General features: G+C 35.0%; 2 protein-coding genes across 6 annotated transcripts in view; one reads left to right on the plus strand and one right to left on the minus strand.

Moving 5' to 3' along the window:
- znf335 (zinc finger protein 335) overlaps positions 1–16,386 on the plus strand; it is a 61,773-nt gene that overhangs the window by 19,889 nt on the left and 25,498 nt on the right. For 4 of the 5 annotated variants that reach the window (XM_005167098.6, XM_017357466.4, XM_005167099.6 and 1 more), the window contains exons 20-28: positions 65–271; positions 1,037–1,179; positions 1,454–1,593; positions 2,952–3,052; positions 3,261–3,347; positions 4,764–4,847; positions 5,029–5,094; positions 5,895–6,000; positions 7,840–8,497. In XM_005167098.6, coding sequence (XP_005167155.1) covers positions 65–271; positions 1,037–1,179; positions 1,454–1,593; positions 2,952–3,052; positions 3,261–3,347; positions 4,764–4,847; positions 5,029–5,094; positions 5,895–6,000; positions 7,840–7,946 — 1,041 coding nt within the window. In that variant the 3' untranslated portion in view covers positions 7,947–8,497. Of the gene's footprint in view, positions 1–64; positions 272–1,036; positions 1,180–1,453; positions 1,594–2,951; positions 3,053–3,260; positions 3,348–4,763; positions 4,848–5,028; positions 5,095–5,894; positions 6,001–7,839; positions 8,498–16,386 lie in introns of those variants that run through there. The other variant, XM_073910358.1, reaches the window with a different exon arrangement.
- Positions 11,909–16,205, minus strand: pimr142 (Pim proto-oncogene, serine/threonine kinase, related 142). The gene is made up of 7 exons (XM_001333262.10): positions 14,684–16,205; positions 13,794–14,162; positions 13,417–13,511; positions 13,187–13,237; positions 12,679–13,051; positions 12,213–12,386; positions 11,909–12,121 (listed from the first exon to the last, which is right to left on the minus strand). The coding sequence occupies exons 1-7, from the start codon at positions 14,859–14,861 to the stop codon at positions 12,024–12,026; spliced, it is 1,338 nt and encodes a 445-aa protein (XP_001333298.5). The 5' UTR covers positions 14,862–16,205; the 3' UTR covers positions 11,909–12,023.

Genomic DNA, 16,386 nt, shown 5'->3' on the forward strand with positions numbered 1-16,386 from the left:
CAGATAGAATAACCAATAGTCCTAATGGAAAGTTAGTTAAATTGATTAAATCCTCTTTCTGCAGCTCAGCAGTGAAGCTCCAGCATCTCCTCCGCTGTCTCCATCACCCCATTCTCAACAGCTGAACACCAAGCGCTTCTCATGTCGCATCTGCATGGAGGCTTTCCATGGCCGATCGGATATGGAGAACCACAAGAGGGCGCACATCGACCCCAAAACATTCAAATGCCCCGACTGTGACTTCACAGCACCTTCTTGGCCAGAAGTCAAGGTGTGTTGGGTTGAGTTTTTCATTTTTTGTGTGTTGCTTTTTAGATACTGCTTTTCTTGTGTTTGTGCAAGGCTGTTTGTGAAGGATTTGCAAAGTTTCAAAGAACAAAGTGTATGATAAATATATGAATTAGCACTTAAAGGGAAAAATACTCTAAACTGCCTGAAATGAGTCTTCATAATCATTTCTTTGGGTTGTTGGAATGTTGAGAAGGTGCAGTTTATTTGCAGTTTGCATACAATTCCGGAGGATGTTTACAAGTGCTTAAATCACTTAAATGTGAGGAAATAGTGAGTAAATTTTCATTTTAGATTGAACTATCCTTTTAAGGAGCTTTTCAAAGCTGAAATTCAGATATCAAAAAATAGGAACCTCTCTGAATGGAGCTGTTAGGGCAGGAGTGTCCAAACTCGGTCCTGGAGGGCTGGTGTCCTGCATAGTTTAGCTTTAACTTCCTTCAACACGCTTGCATGGAAGTTTCAGTACACCTAGAAGGAGCTTAATTAGCTGTTTCAGCCAAACTGTTTCAGTTTAATTGGAACTAAGTTATGCAGGATACCGGCCCTCCAGGACTGAGTTTCATAATGAATGGTGTAATGTTTATTACGAGATCTTAAAGTAATGTTAACCTATTGCAAATCAGTGTAAAGCTTTTGACTTCCTAAACAAAATGAAGGACTTTTAAACAGCATTGTGTTAAAGTGCGTAGACTGACTAAATGTAAGTGCAAGTTAAATTTTTTTAAATTGTATTTTTTCATCCTAGACTCACATGGCCTTGCATGCATATTTGAGACCTCATAAATGCACCAGCTGCAGTTTTGCCTCTAAAAACAAGAAAGACCTGCGACGCCACATGATGACACACACCAACGAGAAGCCTTACTCCTGCCAGGTGTGCGGCCAAAGGTGAGCAACTGAGAAAGAATCATTCAAATAAATAAGCAAATATTAGAATTTGTGCTCTTTACAATATTAATACAAACAGATCCATAAAAGCTTTTTTAACTTGAAAAAGCAGTAATTTTGCTGGCAATTTACACACCCTCAGGCCATCTAAGATGTGGGGAATTTTTTTAAAGAAGATGTTTAGCTGAAACCGTAATAAATTGCCAGTGTAAAAGGCTAAACAACACAGAAACACGTTGTCCCTTATATTAAAACTCTCATGAATTAATTTTAGGTTTAACCGTAACGGCCATCTGAAGTTCCACATGGAGAGGCTTCACACTCAGGAGCCGTCTCCCCGTAAAGCTCGCTCCGTCCCCTCACAGCAGACCATCATCATCAACAGCGATGAAGAAGCTTTAGCCACACTGCAGAGTAAGTGCTGGAATGAATATAATTGAGTGGAGGAACTATGACGTCAATTTGTATGTAAAAACCTGGAATCAAGTTCCAGTTCCCTTGTCCCAAAGTCAATGGGTTTCTTAAATAGGATTTTGATTAAATCGCTTAAATAAGCTTCGAGGCTACCACAAACTCAAGATACTTTTATGTTTTGTTTAATGACATAAAGCACATCAGATACATCCCACTTTTTATTTATTTTTTTTATTTAATCGGTTATGCTTCTCTTAAAAGACAGTTGCTAATTGGAACAACAGGCAATGTCGTAGACATTATTTATCATTGACCTGAACTGGTCTGCAATGCAGCCCACTTTAAATTTACAGCTTTTGTTGGACATTTGGATTTGTCTGTTTTTTTGATTCATAAATAGTGTTTTATATAGGTTGTCGTATTTTTTTCTTATTGGGCCTTCTTATTGTGTGTAGATAATGACTAGTAGAGACCATCATAACAGATTCATTTGTTTCATCAGGGTATGGGTTCGATAGGGTAATGAAGATTCTCCACCCTAATGTCAGTAATGCAATGTTGTGAATAAATTTGTAAAAATATATAAATATTTACTGACATTTTAACATGATTATTTTACATACATCTAATGATTTTTTTGTCTTTTTTTTCTTCATCAGAACAAATTTTTAACTATAAATGCAATATTTACACTCCTCCTGAAACTCTTTTACACTCACCTTAAAACGTATATCATATGTGACTGTATGGGCTGCTTTTCTCTGTACTTCATAACAAAACAAAAGAATATTGATGTTCTCTGTCCATGATGGCATTTGCTTGGATTTGATAGACTGGTCCCTTATTTCTGTTGTCCATGAAAAAGAATATGGGATTTGTAATTGACAGTCATAGCTAGGTTTTCACTAAGGTTAACGGGCTATGTGCACACAGGCAATACACTTATTTAAACATATGTTATGATTAGAATATATAGGCACATTTCTAAAACAGTATATGTTTTAAAATTTATACAACAACTGTAAAGCAAAACAAATGTATTTCTCATTGGGAAACTATCCAAAAGGCATGTACTGTAGGTCTGTATAAATGTTGTGTGAGGATTATCCGGTTGGACAAAACGTGTAAGTGTAATGAACTGTGTTTGAACACAGAGCTAATTATTTGCAATCTTCGAGAAGTCTATGGGAAAATCTTATGGGGATTTTATTGAAGAAACCAGTTTTATGCTAGCAGCCGATTGGCCTACAAGGTGACGTCATAGTTCCTCTACTCTATACTGTAGTCACACAGCCTTGGTCTGTTTATTAGACACATCTTGCTACTTTGTTGCATTAAATTTCTTTTATATTTTGTAGATTTGCAGGCGGGTCAAGCGGTCATCAGCCCAGAGAGATTACAGCAAGCGTTGGGTCAGGAACACATCATTGTGGCTCAGGATCAAAGTCTTTCTGACCAGGTACTGCACAACTTTCTCATTCTCAGCCTGTACTTAATGTTGGGTGGTTATGAAAAATCACTAAGAAGAGCATTACATTTGAGATTGTATCTAATGCAAGGTGGTTTCGATTTTATAAAGTGATAAATGTATAAATGTAATACATAATATAACATTATATTATAGTATTGAACAAGGCATGTTTATCACAAAATGCTTCTTTTCTTAGGAGGAGGCGACATATATTCAGCAGATCACAACAGTAGATGGACAGACCGTACAGCACTTAATGACCGGAGACAACCAGGTCACTGAGGTATGACTCAATTAATAAAGCTGTTTTCAAATATACAGTAAACACACAGTCAAACGTTTGGTTTTGAACAGATTTTTATTTTAAACTACATTTACTAAAATATATAAAATAATAAGTGATTTTTTTCCTGCCCTAGTTTTAAGGTTTTAAACCTTTTTGTTTAAATACTTTTGCAGACAAATAAGTAAAATTTAGTGGTTTGAAGGATAGTGGAAAGTATAAACATTTCAAATAATAATAATTAGTATTTTGGTGCTAAACTATGATCTTTAAATACAGTTTACAAACATGTTATCAAATGATTCTTGTATTAAATATGCCTGACAAGATTCTTAGGTCTATTATCTATTGTTACACTGAATTATGATTAGGTTTGTGTCTTCTCTTAATCATTGTAAAAAGTATGACAGTCATTACACTGCAAAAAAGTCTAGATTAAGTGAGTTTCTTCTTAAAACACGCAAAATAATATAAAAACTAACTTATTTTGCTTTTCACTGGCATTTTATTTTGTTTTAATGAAAAGCTGCCTTAATGTTACATATTTTATGAAAACAAGACTATTTCACTTTTTTGCTGTTATGAGTTTATGATGTTTAAAAGGGATGCTGTAACATTTAGGTGAGACAAATGTATTGTGTGGGACAGATCAAGGTTGAGGCAGGAATTGATTCTGAATTTAAGCATTTTCTTTTACTCAATGGTTTAAGTAAAAGATGTAACAATAATAATGGAAAAAGTACTAAAAACATTTACAAAATTGTCATTGTCCAAATCAAAGAAATTAACAAAACAAAACAATCCTGAAGTCTAAAGTCTAAACTAGGCGACAAAAATAAATAATGAAAATAAAATCGATATCTTCAGTCACGACACCCGATCTAAACTAATTAAACTACAAAACTCTGAATTACACAGGGGGCGAAACTAAAACTAATCTAACAAAACGACCATTTTCAAGGTTTACCGTGGTTTGGAAAAGTCAAGGTTTTAAAACCGCCAAAACTTTCTGTTATACCATTCCTAAGGTATGTGTAAGATTTTTTTCCTTTTTTTTTTTTTTTTTTGCATTTTTTTTATAGCATATTTAAAGATGCCATTTGAAATTGTAGAGAAATCTGTGTTTTTGAAGCTAATAAAGACAGCAGAATCAATGATTCATTTGAATTATTTAGCCTGACATGTTTACTGCTCCAAAAAAGTTTTAGTTTTTTACCCAGATATTTAAAAAATATATATTTTAGAGCAGTAATAACAATAACGGGAGACTGTGAAACCTTGATATTTTTCTCCAAGGTTATCATACTATCAGAATCTTATACTGGCCCATGCCTAGTAAGCGCCTTCATCTTTATAATTCCTTGTGTTAAATGCAAATATTCAATTAGCTGCCTCTTCCACCCTATATTTTCTCAGGTCCAGTATATCATCTCTCAGGATGGAGTTCAGCATTTGCTCCCAAGAGAGTATGTGGTGGTATCTGATGGGAACCACATTCAGGTTGGTCTTTGTGCTTTACATCATTCATAACCCAAGAGTCCAGAATTCCTCATGGTTTTTAATGAACAGTTCACTGATGGCTCATCTGATCTGCAACCCGAGAAGCACTTTCAGCTTCTTGTGTTGTCTGTTGGATGTTATGTTTCATTATTATGACTAAAACCTTGGCTTTGAATTGCAGATGGAGGACGGGCAAATTGCTCACATTCAATATGAACATGATGGGACGTTTTTGCAAGAACAACAGGTTGAGTCCAAACCACAATACAAGCATGTCGGAATTACTGTAATTTAAATGTAGCGTGATAGCTCATAAATACTTTGAGCTGTTTATGTCTTCATATAAATCATTTGTTTCTGTTGTAGTTATTATAATGCCAAATTTATATAATGCACTTTTTTACATCTTAATGGATTTTAGTTTGGCGCTTATTAAATAGTTTTTCATCATGGTTTAGTAATAATTAACTAATTGTTTATTATTTTTGTGGAAACTGTGATTTACATATTAAAAAGTGCAATTTAGAATATAAAGAAATGTACTTAACAGTATAGGTAACAGTAAAAGCAGTGGATAATCTGTCTTAACTTAATCAAAAATGTTCATTGTTTAGTTTTTTGTTGTTGTTTTTGCATTTTGAACATTCATTTATTACATAACTGTGGCATTTTAGGGTGCCTAAAAACACAAACCTTCGAAAACTGGTTTTAAAGACCAAGTTCTTGAATATGATCCAGATATAATCTTTGTTTTCACAAAATTATGTTTTTGTAAATCACTTGCCATTTCAATGTAGATTACAGGTTCAGTCTGTAGCCATGCACGAGTACTTAAAATAACAGTGGCAGACAGTAAAGACCATATGTTTGCAGGCACATAGTGTACTAACTTTACAAAGAGAAATTGCCAACTACTGGCCTGACATGAATAGTACAGCATTTTTAATCATTTTTACAGCAACACTTCAAATTTAGTTTGTAGTACAGACTTTTTTTGTGTAAATATACCCTGGTGTCAGTGTAAATCTCCTCTGTGTTGTGTCTCAGATTGCTGTGTCTCAGGATGGACAGATCCAGTATGTTCCCATCACTACCGAACAGCAGGTTGTGGCCCCTGAAGACCTGGAAGCAGTTGCACATTCAGCGGTCACTGGTATGACCTTTCACCTTTGACCCTACAAGTTTTTCACTTTAAATGCAAAATATAGAACTATTTAATACAATCTTTTAAGGCTGCACGATATTGGAAAAAAATTATTTTTTATATTAAGTTTTGTTTTTTGTTTTTTTTCATATAAAAACTACCTGACAAAAATCTTGTTGCCTATCCAAGTTTTAGGAATAACAAATAATAACTTGACTTCTAGTTTAGTATCAGATGTGGCCTATATGAAAGGCAAAGGCCTCTAGATTACACATATTTTACCAAAATAAAATAGGATCATGCCTTGATTTTTAATTATTTAATTAGGACAGTAAGGTCTGACTTCACTTAGACAAAAATCTTGTCACTTAACAGAAATAATGTACAGTATAGAATATAAAGTCATGGTGCTGTGAAAATTTTTATTTTTATTTAGTATGACTCCCATAAGCTTGGACGACTGCATCCATACATCTCTGCAATGAGTTAAACTTATTAATAAAGTCATCTGGAATGGCAAAGCAAGTGTTCTTGCAGGACTTCCAGAGTTCATCAAGATCCTTTGGATTCATCTTCAATGCCTTCCTATTCATCTTACCTCAGGCATAGTCAATAATGTTCATATCTGGTGACTAGGCTGGCCAATCCTGGAGCACCTTGACCTTCTTTGCTTTCAGAAACTTTGAAGTGGAGGCTGTAGTATGAGAAGGAGCACTATCTCGCTGAAGAATTTGCCCTCTCCTATTGATGTTGCCATCCACTCTGCAGATCTCTCACACGCCTCTATATTGAATGTATCCTCAAACCATGACTTTTCCATCACCAAACTTGGCTGGCTTCTGTGAGAATCTTGGTTCCAATAGGTCCTCTACAGTATTTGTGATAATTGAGATGCAGTTCAACAAATGATTCATCAAAAAAAAAATCTGCCTTCTGCCGCTTTTCCAAACGATCAACTAAAAGTCAAGTTATGACGAGACTTTTGTCAGTTAGTGTATTGTGTTATGAAAACAATTTCACCAGATTACCTAAATAGCTGTATTTGTAGAGAATTCATAATTTTATCATGATTAGAATGATTTTGCAAGAGGAGTGCATATGCATGAAATGTAATGAACAATTTAAAAGCATAGAAAAATATGATAGCGCAAAGATATGAAGAAAATTGTATGGTGCTTCCTGGTTTTCTGGGGAGTCTTAACAGTGTTTAACACCCAAAAATGACTTTTTAGCTTATTAAAAACTTTAACTTAACTGTTTTATATTCAATTCACTTAAATTTATAAGAATGATTAGGTTAACTTAATTTGGGTTGGGACAAGATAAAGGAATAGTGTGGAACACAGCATTCTTTTACAGTAAGGTACAGAAATTGAACCGATGTAAAATAACATGATGCAAATTAATGAATACAAAAGCTACAAATGTTACAATTTCTGAACAAATGCTTAAAAATCACGGTAACACTTTACAATAAGGTTCATTAGTTAATGCATTCACTAACATGAACTAATCATGAACAACACTTGTACAGCATTTTTTAATCATAATTGAACATTTCCTAATGCATTATTAACATCCAAGTCCATGCTTGTTAACATTAGTTAATGCACCATGAGTTAACATGAACTACAGTAACAACGAACTACTGTAACTAACGTTAACTAACATGAACAAATACAGTAGTAAATGTATTGTTCATTGTGTGTTCATGTTAGTAAATACATTAATTAACATTAACTAATGAACCTTTTTATAAAGTGTGACCAAAATCACTTAAAATGCTTACAATTTGCACTCTTATTAAGGTTAAATTTTGCTCTCTCTGTGTGTGTGTAACTGTTGCAGATACGGCGATGACTCAGACGGTTTACACTGAAGCCACACCTGAACAACTGGAACAACTGCAACAGCAGGGCATCCAGTATGATGTCATCACTTTTACTGAGGAGTAGAAACACGACAAACACATTATTTATTAACAACATCAACACACACACACACACACACACAGGCAGACAGAAGAATATTTGAAGATCATCTCGGCTCCAAATGAGCATCACAAACTGCGCTGATCATAAGTAACACAGACTTCTTTCACAATCATCAGTCATTTATAAGGTGAATGTACAGTTAGATCCTCTCAAAAAATGATTTATGCCTTTGTAAATATTTAAAGAAATTTATCTTTGTGTGCCTATAATGTTTAGCCTTGTAAAGGAACAAGAAATATGTATAGAGAATCCTGTATTTAAGAAGAATAATGGACATGTCTCTGTGGATGCTGCTTTAATGACAGTCTGTATATAACGGTAGGCTGGAGGATTGACATCAAATTGCTATGAAACAGTTCCTAGCTGTAGCTAAAATGCTGATAAAGAAGGTTTTGATCATTTGCTGTTTCATCTTTAGCTTCTTCAGTTTTACAGATATGTCTTTCTTTAAACATGGCTACAGACAGGAACTTTAAATGCAAACCAAATAAATCAAATCCTCTTTATCTGAATCTAACACTGATTTTCTTGCATTAGTTGTGCTATAATATTGTACAATTCTGGTTTTACAAAGCTGTTGTTTGCTGCATTTGATGTAATAATATATATACTTGTGCACATAATTATTATTATTTTTTTGCTTTTTCAGTGCCTTATGCGTGTATTTTTAAGTTACGTCTGAAAGTTCAGATCAGTTTTTATCTTTTGTTTGTTTTGTACATTCACTATCAAGAATCCATCAAACTTTCTATTTTTATAAATGATATTCAATTTTAAAGCGACTAAGACAAAGACATCTGAACTTCACTATTCAGCTAGGGTCATCTACAATTAAACCTTTAATTCAGTCAGAAGTCTTGATGCTCAGCTGTCCTTCAGTGGTCACATAACCTGCATGATTGTGCAAGCTTTGTTTTCTTTACACAAAATTAGAAGGATCAAACACTTTGTAACAGAGCAGGCTGCGTAACCTTTTGTCCAAGCACTTGTGATTTGTATATTAGGCTACTGCAATGTTCTCCAGGCTGAACTTCCATCATCTGCTGTGAAACCTCTTTAGATGATCTAAAATGCTGCAGCTCGTCTGGTCTGAGCTCTATTTATCCCAATAGAGTCCTCTACACACATCAATATCACAGGAGGATTGAGCTGGGTTTTTTTTCTTCTTATTCCACTGACGCACGGTGAGTTTGAGTTTTTTTTTAGTTGTTTTTTGGATAATCATAGTGTAAATCCTGCCATTATATTAAAGCATTTTCTTGGATTGTGTGTGTTTATGTTTTGTAATGTAATACCAGGGCTGTATTCTATTTCAGCTACATTTAATTCATTATTCATACATTTAGTTCATAATAATACGACACATACAGTGATAATTTAATCAGCAATAGAATATGGGGTCTGTTTTCTAAGTCTTTAGATGATTTTTTAATGCTCAGTAATAGTTTTTCAAGCTTGAATCCAACCGAAGGATTCAAATGTTTTGTTCTTCAGGGAGAATTACTTTAACTTGCTTTAATCCATTCATAATCATCTTTGGTGGTTTTGAAGTATTTTGCTGTGCTGTAATCAGTGGAATGGCGACATGGTGGCTCAGTGGGTAGCACTTTCACCTCACACAGGTTCAATAAGGTCGCTGGTTCAAGCCCCCGCCTGGGTCAGTTGGCGTTTCTGTGTGGAGTTTGCATGTTCTCCCCGTGTTCATGTGGGTTTCCTCCGGGTGCTCCGGTTTCCCCCACAGTCAAAAGCAGTAGTGGCAGTAGTGAATGTGTGTGAATGCAAGACTGCATGGGTGTTTCCCAGTGCTGGGTTGCAGCTAGAAGAGCATCCGCTGTGTAAAACATACTGTATGCTGTATAAGTTGGCAGTTCATTCTGCTGTGGCGACTCCTGATTAATAAAGAGACCAAGTAGAAAAGAAAACGAGTGAATGAAAAAATCAGTGGATATTGTGTTTAATAATGAGTTTGTAACTAAAAATAATAAATAGAAATGTTAAAAAGTTTGTTTTTCTCTAACAGCCTAAAGAGACGTCAGCGGAGTAAAATCAGCTCCTCTTTTACCAAAATCCACCATCAAACCTGCAGTCCGGAGCTCTTCTCCATCTACAGCCTGTGTTTCAGAGGAACCAGATGATCAATCCAGGTAAATCAAATCACAAATATGACCACACTTCATCCATTTTACAAATCCAAATCATAATAGAGATTAATCTGTCTGTGAAAACCAAAACATGAAGCAGTGATGGTTGATCACATCTCAATAGCTGTTGTTTTTAATGGTCTGATGTTTAGAAATTGAATTAATAATCTCTAAATTATTTTTCAATCTGACAAACATCTTAAACAAAGATTAGATTTACTTTGTACCTCAGTTTGGTAGAAGGTTGAATGAAGTTCACCACCAGCCTTACAGAAAATGTGGACTATTAGAGATGAAAATGAAGCTGATTTTCTTTCTTCTAGGGCATTATTAAAGAATGGGGTAACACTTTATATTGATGGTCCATTTGAGTATTAGTAGACTGTCTGCTTAAAATCTGTTGATAATATAATCAGCTTGATATTCTCCTTCAACAGACATTTAACTGACTACAAGAAACTTTGCTAATACATGTCAACTTACACTAACCCTAACCCAAACCCAACAGTCTACTTATAATCATATGAGAATACTCAAATGGACCATCAAAATTTAATGTTACCTCTTCTTCTTCTTCTTCTTCTTCTTCTTCTTCTTCTTCTTCCTATAGAACCTGTTGCTTTTAACATAGTTGGAGATGTTGTAAGCAGGGGCGTAGCAACCGTGGGGGACAGGGGCGATACGTCCCCCTCACTTTTAGCAACAGACCATTTAGAAACAGGTGATTAAGAATGCAAACTTTTGGATTTCATACAGTTGTCACTCCCGTTTCCCAAAACACATTACTATAAATAGACTGTTCAACCCTTTACATTATTACTTTATTGCAACATCTTCCTATAAAACTCGTTGCTTTTAGCATAGTTGGAGATGTTGTAAGAAAGTGATAACATAAAGGGTTGAACAGTCTATTTTTGTCACACTTTACAATAAGGTTCATTAGTTAATGTTAATTAATGCATTCACTAACATGAGCACACAATGAACAATACATCTACTACTGTATTTGTTCATGTTAGTTAACGTTAGTTAATGAAAATACAGTATTTCATTGTTAGTTCTTGTTAACTAGTGGTGCATTAACTAATGTTAACAAGCATGGACTTGGATGTTAATAATGCATTAGTAAATGTTCAATTATGATTAAGAAATGCTCTACATGTGTTGTTCATGATTAGTTCATGTTAGTAAATGCATTAACTAATGAACCTTATTGTAAAGTGTTACCTCTATTTGTTTAGCAAACGCTGGACATTCGTGTAGTAAACATGTTTTTGGAGGCGTATAAAATAATGTGGATGATTCAGACTTCTGAACACTGGATAAACCTCAGTGTGTCTGCACAAACTACACTATCAGAATTGACTTTAAAGAAATACCATTGAATATTTTGTTTGAGAAGCACAATTGTCGTGAGGGCAATGAATACTCAATGACCTTAATAAGACTGGGTGCTCTTATTGTGAAAATGCAGATGTTTTGTATTGAATGTCATATTCTCATGTTATGACATTTGTATTTTAAAACATTTCTAAAAACAGCTCTGATTTCACAATAAAACATTGGACTTTTATACGTATGATTTGCTGATGTTGCAGTGACTGATATGTTTAGGTTTTTGGTCAGCGCTGAACTGTATTCTTAAAAAATGTGTTTCTAAAAGTGTGCCTTAATGACGCCAGTGGCAACTGCAGTGTGTGTTATAAATGACTGGATGCTGTTCAAACCTCATGCCAGATTTTTGTCACTGGGACTAGATCACAATATAAGCCACATCACAAGTGAGTTCAAAAATATATATTTTTATTAGAGACATACACAAAAACAACTGTAACAATAAAGAAGTGAATAATACAATAACAAGACACTATATATTAACAGCAAAGGTGTCAACTGGCTACTCCAGCATGAACCAGTCGTGGTAAGGCATCTGTCCTAGAAGAATTCTTTGCTCTGGAATCTGCTGCAGACAAGCCCACATCAGATCACAGCATTCTGTGAAAAACAAAAGGAGAGGTGAAATTGTTATTATTATTATTATTATTAGTAAACAGTTTTTTAACTTGTTCTTTGATGAAAATCTCACCTTGAGAGAGGGTAAATTTGGACCAGTCATGCTCCAGGTAGTACAGGTCATACGTCGTTGGGAAATCTCCATGCAGCAATGTGAAGAGAAGAACCCCAAGAGAATAGACAGTTGCTGGTTTGGCATGGTAACATCCTCTTTTGTAAAACTCTGGCGGCATGTACGCTTCTGTGCCTGGAGGAGAGACATTTAGTTAAATCTCTGTGTCAGCATCATGTTGATAAATATACCAGATGGGTTTCAGGTGTGCTAATTACTGAGCTTTTAAACCGTATATTAATAAGGCTTATGTACATTCATAACTAGTGTTGTCAAAAGTATCGATACTGACACTCATCACAGTCATATTTGCTGAGCATGTGAACACCAATGGCCAATCAGTGGTGTTTAACAGCATTCAATTGGACATTTTTAAAATGTCAGTCCCAAAGTCGATACTTTTGACAACCCTATTTAAAACACCTACCAGAAAAGGTGGAGTATGCTGATTCCATCATGTAATCTCCGCAGCCGAAGTCAATCAGCTTGACCTCCAGTGTGTTTGGGTTTACAAGCAGGTTTTGCAGCTTAATGTCTCTGTGGAATACTTCCCGGTAGCAGCAAACATTGGCAGCATGAACAGCTTGGCCCATGATAGTTTGTGCCGTCTGCTCGGTGAGGACGCCTCCGTTGAGTTGCAGGAATGCCTCCAGGTCCATACTTGGCGTAGGCCGCTCCATGACCATGACATAATGGTCTTTGAAGACCTGCCAGTCAAGGAGCTGAATTATATTGGCACACCTGGAGCCACTGCTGGCCATACTTGCCAAGGTGATCTCTAGAGGTGGCTGGTCATGAGACTGAAAACAAAATAATGATGTTGGTTTTCAAACAAGGATTTTTAACCACAGCCTGTTGTCTAATATTAAATATAAGACATTTTGAGTTGAACACAGTGACTGAGAAGAGAAAAACAGAAAGTGTAGTGTACTTACAGAGCAGAGATCTTGCATACGTGGTGTCATCTGGGCAAATTTAACAGCCACCTGTTTAAAGAAATAAGCGAACAATTAACATGTGCATCCAGATCATTTCATTCAAATCCTGAACAGAGGTTTCATCAATTTAAATTCTCAGAAATGTCAAAACAATGAAAGCATGTTTCTGATGATGTTCTTTAAATAGTGAACTTCATCAAAGGTTTTGAGTCTACAGAAATGAATACCTGCAGACCATCCTGTATGCGGATCCCCTCAAAAACAGAGCCGAAACCTCCTTCACCGAGCTGCTTTCCCAGATTGTAGCGGGAGCTGATGTCATCTGTTAAAAAAGAAGAACATTTAGCTGACTGGACACAAAATCTTATTCAATTATAAACCAAATAAAACACAGAGTTTACAACAAATAAGACTTTTTCCATAAGAAAAAAGATTTTAGGAAATGAAGGAAGTGAAAACTTCTTTACTCTGTTAAACATCATTTAGGAAATATTTGAAAATGGAAAAAAATCACAGGAGGGCGAATAATTTCGACTTCAACTGTATAATTTTAAAATGTTTGATAAGCCTAAACAAATGTTATGAATTCTAGCAATAAACTTACTATTGTCCAAACAGGTCTCATCATCTGCTGTAAGACTCAGTGCAGAATCATCAGCGGAGTCATCTTGTGAGACCTTCTGGTTCAGTGAAGACTCCGAGTCTTCATCCAGTGCAGAGTCGATGTCAACCTGCACAGAGTCTCCGCTGAACGCTTCAAAGATGCCGTCTGTTGAGAACTGCTGGCTTACTGGAGATTCAAAGCTGTTCACTTCAGATTTCACAGTGGAGTCCAAGTCTTCTTCTGCTGGAGCATCAGGAATTGAAGGTTGGAGAACCTCCAGCTCCAGATTGTTCACAGCAGTGTGAAAGAATTTCGAGCTACTGATCGGCTCGTCCTGTAGGTCATGGATCTCCAGTGCAGGGAGCGGATCTAAAGAGGGGAAGGAATATCATTAATATGATTCTGTAACTCTTTTGACTAGATATTTGAAGTTAATTTGCAAAGACATCACTCAATGTATTTTATTATAATCTTGCAGTTTTTCTGTATTGAAGTGATAATTAGCAATAAAAAAGTATGTTTAAACTATATATCTAAAGGCATAAATTCAATTAATTATGAATTTCTTCTTTTAAACACAAAAATAGACCTATTCTGAAGAATATTCCTGAAATCAGCAGCCATTAAACTTCACTGTAGGAACTCAAAATACTGGAAGTCAATGGCTGAATTCAGTATTTGTGTTCAACACAAGAAAGCACCTGAAACAGGTTTTAGGAGTGAATTATGACAGAATATTCACGTTTATGTGAACTGTCCCTTTTAAGAAACTACCTAAAATTCTTAAATGTTTCTAGTCAATTTTATTTCTTATCTTTAAACAGCTACTCTGACATGTTCGGTGTGTTTTAGCATTGTTTTAGTAATTAAAATTCATAAACCTAATTTACCATCAACAGTAGCTCTTCTGGGGAAACAGGCTTGGAAGAGGGGCGGGTCATCGGTTATCGGATGACGGTGGTTTTCTGTCATGTTGCCGGTGGATTTAAGCGGCTCACGGGGTGGTTCGTGTGCACACTTGATACCGAACGCTTTCTTTAAACGGGAAATTAACTTTGAAAAGGCCATTTTATCACCGTTGTGTGGAATCGCAGTAAATACTGACCTACTAGTCGTCGAAAGAAGCAATGAGGGTTTCTGCTTGATTCAGTCAGCGTTAATTAGCCACTGATGATGTCAGAGTTACGTGGTTCCATTTGGAACGCGAAAGAACATTTTCAAAACACGCGGGGACTTTTTAAAACACAATAACTCAAACAACTAATGTTGGCTAATTTGCCTTAAAGTGCCCACACATCCACGTTATACACACACACACACACACACACACACTTAGGTCAGAATTATTATCCCCCCTTTTTCTTTTCAGTTTAGTCCCATTATTAATCTTAGTCGACACAGCAGATTGAACCACCAACTTTTCCAGTATATGTTTTACACAGCAGATGCTCTTCCTGCTGCAAGCCACCTCTGGGAAACCTTTTAATTTTTTCTCTATTAAATATTTCCAAAATTACATTTAAGAGAGCAATGAAATTTTCACAGTATGTCTGATATTTTTCTTCTGCAGTTTTATTATTTATTGAGTATAGTATAAATATTACTTATTATTAAGTCTTATTTGTTTTGGCTAGAATAAAAAAAAAAAACATTTTAACGTCATATTTTTAGCCCATTTAAGCTATTTTTTTTTCCAATGGTCCACAGAACAAACCATCATTATACAATAACTTGCCTAATTACCCTAACCTGCCTAGTTACTCTAACTAACCTAGTTAAGCCTTTAAATGTCATTTTAAGCTGTTTAGAAGTGTCTTGAAAAATGTACAGTCAAATATTATTTACTGTGATTATGGCAAAGATAAAATAAGTCTTTCATGATGTAATTTCTCATTTTAATAATAGTTTTAAAGGATATCTGTGTGGTATTTAGTGACTCATTATGTTTTTAATTTAAATGAACTAATTTAGTAATGTTTGTATGTAACTGGACTTGTAAAAATTTTTTATCTAAAACTTCTTCTCAATTAACATTAATGACAACATTAGAAAACCATAGATAAGAGCTGACAGTTACTTACAGCCATTTATTTATTACCATCCTGGGTTTTGCTTTCATTTGCAAATTTCTTTCAAAATGTAGCACTTAATATTTAGTTAGTTTCTGTCATTTGAAAGTAATTGTTTACAGTATTGCAATATTTCCGTCTCTATTGTAATGTTACACTACTTTTGCATTGAATCTGAGCTCATTTTCGATATCATGGGTATGACCTATTATCTAGACTATATCAGTGGTTCCTAACTGTTTAGAGTGGCATACTCCTAACATCCTTCTCCATTCTCTTTTCCGCTCAGACTGCAGTCTCTTCATTTAAGCACACTATTTGCAATTTAAATAAACATTTTCTGTGAATTCTTTACCTTCATGAATTCTTCTTTTTTTACATTAATAATGTTTAGAATAAAGTATAAAGAAAAATATACAACTATAGTCAAAATTATGTTTTCCATGCATTAACTGAGCCCGCCAGTAGGTGGCAGTAAAGCCCTGTTTTAAGTGAATAAGACATTTATTCAGTAACAAAGCAAC

This window comes from Danio rerio, chromosome 8, assembly GCF_049306965.1.
Source record: "Danio rerio strain Tuebingen ecotype United States chromosome 8, GRCz12tu, whole genome shotgun sequence".
Lineage (NCBI taxonomy): Eukaryota > Metazoa > Chordata > Actinopteri > Cypriniformes > Danionidae > Danio > Danio rerio.

Bases quoted from the DNA above. Each gene is read 5' to 3' on its own strand.
- pimr142 (XM_001333262.10), bottom strand. From the start codon at position 14,861: ATGGCCTTTTCAAAGTTAATTTCCCGTTTAAAGAAAGCGTTCGGTATC. The intron at 13,052-13,186 runs GTAAGTACACTA...TTTTGTTTTCAG, and splicing joins GTATGCAAGATCTCTGCTCT to TCTCATGACCAGCCACCTCT. The intron at 12,387-12,678 runs GTAGGTGTTTTA...TCTCTCCTCCAG, and splicing joins AGCATACTCCACCTTTTCTG to GCACAGAAGCGTACATGCCG.